The sequence below is a fragment of the Crocuta crocuta genome, unplaced genomic scaffold (genome assembly GCF_008692635.1).
Source record: "Crocuta crocuta isolate KB4526 unplaced genomic scaffold, BGI_CrCroc_1.0 scaffold299, whole genome shotgun sequence".
In the NCBI taxonomy this organism is placed as follows: domain Eukaryota; kingdom Metazoa; phylum Chordata; class Mammalia; order Carnivora; family Hyaenidae; genus Crocuta; species Crocuta crocuta.
This window is the reverse complement of record NW_027532747.1, coordinates 1,376,732-1,380,856: the sequence shown is the minus strand read 5'-3', so window position 1 is coordinate 1,380,856 and position 4,125 is coordinate 1,376,732. Positions and strand designations below refer to the sequence as shown.

Below are 4,125 nucleotides of genomic sequence, written 5' to 3'. Positions count from 1 at the left end.
AAACCACGTGAGCAGCGAGGACGGCAGGAGGCTGTTGCCAGAGGGAGGGAGGGATCCCGGGCTGACAAAATCCACGAACGCTGAGCACGGGCACTTGTGCAGAACCTGCCGGTGCAGCGGCCTTCCCGGAGGTTTCTGATGTCTCTCCCCTGCACCCTCCTATCCCGTGTCTTAGAAACAAAATGGCCAATGTGACCGTGCCCACGGCCAGTGTGCGCCTAGCCCTCCCTGGGTGCCGCGCACGCTTCCGCTACGTTTACTTACCCCCTTACTCTCCTCCCAGCCATCAAATACAGTACGTGCTAGGTTTACCCCCATTTCATAGACGGAGAAACTGAGGCACGAAGGTGCACTTCCTTGCCTGAGGCCACAGAGGCAGGAGGCAGCGAGGCTCCACCCCGTCACCCCTTCTAACCTTTCTGAGGCTGCCGATGTAGCTCGGAAACTGAGGCCGGAGAGGGAAGGGCCGGGCCGGAGGTCACCAGCAGTGGAGGATCTCGCCACCCCCCCGCACCCCACCCCTGACCCCTTTAGCACGGACTCCTTCGGCTCTCGAGGATGGAAGCCTCCTGTCGAGGCGGGTGTGGGGTTGTGGTCCCAGAGGTCCTGCTCCCTGACCCCATAACGGCACCCCCCACCCCCGCTCTCACCCACCAGGTGTTCATAGTGGCGCTGGTGGGCATCGCCCGGGCCGTGGTCTCCATGACAGTCAGCACCTCGGACGCTGCCACCGTTGCTGATAAGGTGTGGCCGGGCCCGCTGCCAAGGCTGGGAGTGCTGGGGGGGCACTGGGGGGGCTGGGCCCCCCCAGGCTGACGCTGTGCCCACTCTGTGTCCAGATCCTGTGGGAGATTACCCGCTTCTTCCTGTTGGCCATCGAGCTGAGTGTGGTCATCCTGGGCCTTGCCTTTGGTGCGTGTGCAGCTGGGGCCAGTGCCCTCCCTGTCCCTCCCTAGCGGGCGCCGACCCCAGCACAGCCACGGTCCCAGGGCTGGTGGCTCCCGCTCACCGCCCGGCGCGTCTCTTCCAGGCCACCTGGAGAGCAAGTCAAGCATCAAGCGGGTGCTGGCCATCACCACGGTGCTGTCCCTGGCCTACTCCGTCACCCAGGTAAGAGGGGAGGGTAGGGCAGGTGCAGCTAGAGGGCTCCCTGGAGGAGGCCAGGCATCGTGAAGGCCGCGTGCCCGCCGCCTCCTGAGTCCGGGTCAGTGTTTGAGTGTTGATCAGGTGCGGTGTTGTCACTTTACATGCGCCTCCGGAATCATTTGGGGTGCTTGTTACCAAGGCAGGTTGTGCCCCTGCCCCAGTAGGTCGGGGCAGGGGTGAGGGGCAGGGAGGAGGCCCAGAGCCTGCTGTTGGAAGCAGCAGCCCGGCCTGAGAGCTGTACACCCGGAGACTCGGCCTTAGATCTGGCGGGGGCTACCTCTCGCCGGGTCTGTCCCCCGCGCCGGGCGGGCAGGGAGCGGGCGAGAGCCGGGAAGTCTGAGGGCCGGCCTGGGGAGCTGGGCTTGGGGCGGTGGAGAGCTCCGGGCGCTTCGTAGGAGGGACCCCAGGGAGGGGGCTTCCCAGGCCGCCGGAGACCTGGACCCTCCCCCGCCTGCCCCTGCAGGGGACGCTAGAGATCCTGTACCCGGATGCCCACCTGTCCGCCGAGGACTTCAACATCTACGGGCACGGGGGCCGCCAGTTCTGGCTGGTCAGCTCCTGCTTCTTCTTCCTGGTGAGGCCGAGGGCGCCCTCCCCCCTTCCCGGCCTCGGCACCCTGGGGTGGCCAGAGGAGCCTGGGAGCTGAGGCCGCAGGTCTGGGTTGTGGTGCCCCCGCAGCCTTCTCAGCCCGGCTCGTCTCCACAGGTCTACTCTCTGGTGGTCGTTCTCCCCAAGACCCCGCTGAAGGAGCGCATCTCCCTGCCTTGTGAGCAGCTGGGGGCGGCTCTGGGGCAGGGCCGGGTCGGGGCCGGGGGTGACAGGGAGGGCGTCCTCCTGGGGCCCCAGGGGTCTCAGGGGACACGCCGGGGACGGAGGGTGGAGGGCCAGGGCAGGACCTCACGGCCCCGCCCCCCCAGCCCGGCGAAGCTTCTACGTGTACGCGGGCATCCTGGCGCTGCTCAACTTGCTGCAGGGGNGTGTCGATGCCACCACGTTTCTCTACTTCAGCTTCTTTGCGCCCCTCATCTACGTGGCCTTCCTCCGGGGCTTCTTCGGGTGAGTCTTCCCGCCGGGACGGGGGCGGGGCGGGGGGNNNNGGGCCCTGCTCGCCCCGCACCTGGTGGTTTGAGGGCCGTGAGCTCCCCCACGTGGCTGCCGGCGGAACTGCGCCTCCAGCTCCCTGCGCCTGCGCATCGCTGAGGTGTCCTGACCGGGAAGGACCGAAGTGTGTATATATAAACCTACACGCGCGTGCACACGTGCGTACATATACACACGTGCATACACACTACACGTTATGTATACAACACGCAGACACATGCTCTCCCCCCCTAAGAGAGCGGCTGTGTTCCACACTTGCTGCTTCTCGCTCTGCAGTAGATGAGCTCATTCTCACAGCATGCATTCATTGAATACCTACTGTATGCCCGGCACCGCGACAGCTGCCGGTCGCATCAGGGGGCAGAGGAGACGCAAGTCGCCGCGCTGGAGGATTCAAGCCGGGAGCGGCTGGGGAGAGGCGCAGGGTCGGGGGAGGCCGGCGTGTTGCGGGGCGAGGGGAGGGTGCATTGGGGCGCCCAGGTCAGGGAGTCGGAGCGCCGAGGGCGTGTGGCGTGGAGACTTGGCCCCGGGGCCTCTGGTGTGGCCCCAGGGCTGGCGCTGTCCCCCCGCCTGCCAGGTTTGAGGGCACCGGAGGGGGTAAAGCCGGGAGAGGGCGTCCGGGTGGGGGAGAGCGGCCAGGTGAGACCCCGGCCCCGGGCTCCTCTTTGTGACCCGGGGGCAGCGGCGCCCCATCCGAGCTGTCTCGCTGGCTGAGGGACAGGGCGTGTGCAGGGGGGTGTCGCGGAGCTGGTGTTTGCTGAGCACCCCGGGTCTGTGTACCGCCTGCTAAGAGCCTCCTGAGGTCCGAGTTGTGCAGAAACGGGCGCAGAAGCCCTCGCCCAGGCCCCCGTGCGCGCTGAGTGTTAAAACAGGTCCCGTCGGCGCCAGAGTCCGGTCTCCGGGGCCTCCCGGGTGGCACCAGGGCAGCCCTGTGCACGTCTCAGCCCCTGGCCAGGGCCTCAGCGCCCAGCAAGGGAGGCCTCTCCTGACCCTACGGTGCGGCTTCCGGGCCCCCTGTCCTCCCCGCTAGCTCGGAGCCCAAGATCCTCTTCTCCTACAAATGCCAAGTGGACGAGACCGAGGAGCCGGATGTGCACCTGCCCCAGCCCTACGCGGTGGCCCGGCGGGAGGGGCCCGAGGCGGCGGGGGCCGCCAGTACACAGTTCGACTCGGCCGGCGGCGTGGCCTACCTGGACGACGTGGCCTCCATGCCCTGCCACACCGGCAGCATCAACAGCACAGACAGCGAGCGCTGGAAGGCCATCAATGCCTGAGTGTGGCCCCAGGGCAGACGGGAGGCAGGGCCAGGGCGTGCCAAGTCCCTGGGGCAGGGGGGCCGCGGCCCCCGAGCAGGCCCCGTCCTGCCCTCTCCAAGCCCAGTTGCCTTTGGCCACCTCTGTTCTAGCCGGGGGGGGTGGGGGTCACCTCCCTGTTCCATCGGCCCCCACCCTGCTCGCCCATGTGGCGCAGATTCCGGTCTCCCAGGGCTGCCGAGGGCACCTCCTTTCTCCGAGGCCCGCGCACCCGGCACGAGCCTGGCCTTCCCTGGCCCCCTGCCCCTCCCCGTGGCACTTTGGCCTCCTCAGAGCCCACTCTGGCGGGCGGGCTGAAGCGTGTATATTTTCTTGATCTATTTTTTAATAAAAAAACGAAAGGAGCAGAAGGAGTCGCTGCGAAGGCCCTGCAGGCGCGGCCGGTTCGTTCAGGGGCTCAAGGCTGGCGCTGAGAACCTGGGTGGCACCCAGCTCCTCGCAGGCCCTGCGTCCCGGGCCCGGGGGGGCTGCGGGCCCCTTCGTGTGCTCAGTCAAGGGACACGGACGGTGCACGGGCCGGTGCGGGGGGAGTGGGGGGAAGTCCGACCCCCGGGCCCCCGGCCCC

The 4,125-nt window shown here is 67.8% G+C and overlaps 1 protein-coding gene across 1 annotated transcript in view; it reads left to right on the top strand.

Annotated features, from left to right (window-relative positions):
- TPRA1 (transmembrane protein adipocyte associated 1) overlaps positions 1-3,613 on the top strand; it is a 15,341-nt gene extending 11,728 nt beyond the window's left edge. Inside the window, exons 4-10 of the mRNA XM_077780904.1 lie at positions 658-744; positions 840-912; positions 1,031-1,110; positions 1,610-1,720; positions 1,852-1,912; positions 2,064-2,202; positions 3,278-3,613. Of these exons, the coding sequence (XP_077637030.1) occupies positions 658-744; positions 840-912; positions 1,031-1,110; positions 1,610-1,720; positions 1,852-1,912; positions 2,064-2,202; positions 3,278-3,521 (795 nt within the window). The 3' untranslated portion in view covers positions 3,522-3,613. The remainder of the gene's footprint in view (positions 1-657; positions 745-839; positions 913-1,030; positions 1,111-1,609; positions 1,721-1,851; positions 1,913-2,063; positions 2,203-3,277) is intronic.
- The last annotated feature ends 512 nt before the right edge of the window (positions 3,614-4,125 follow it).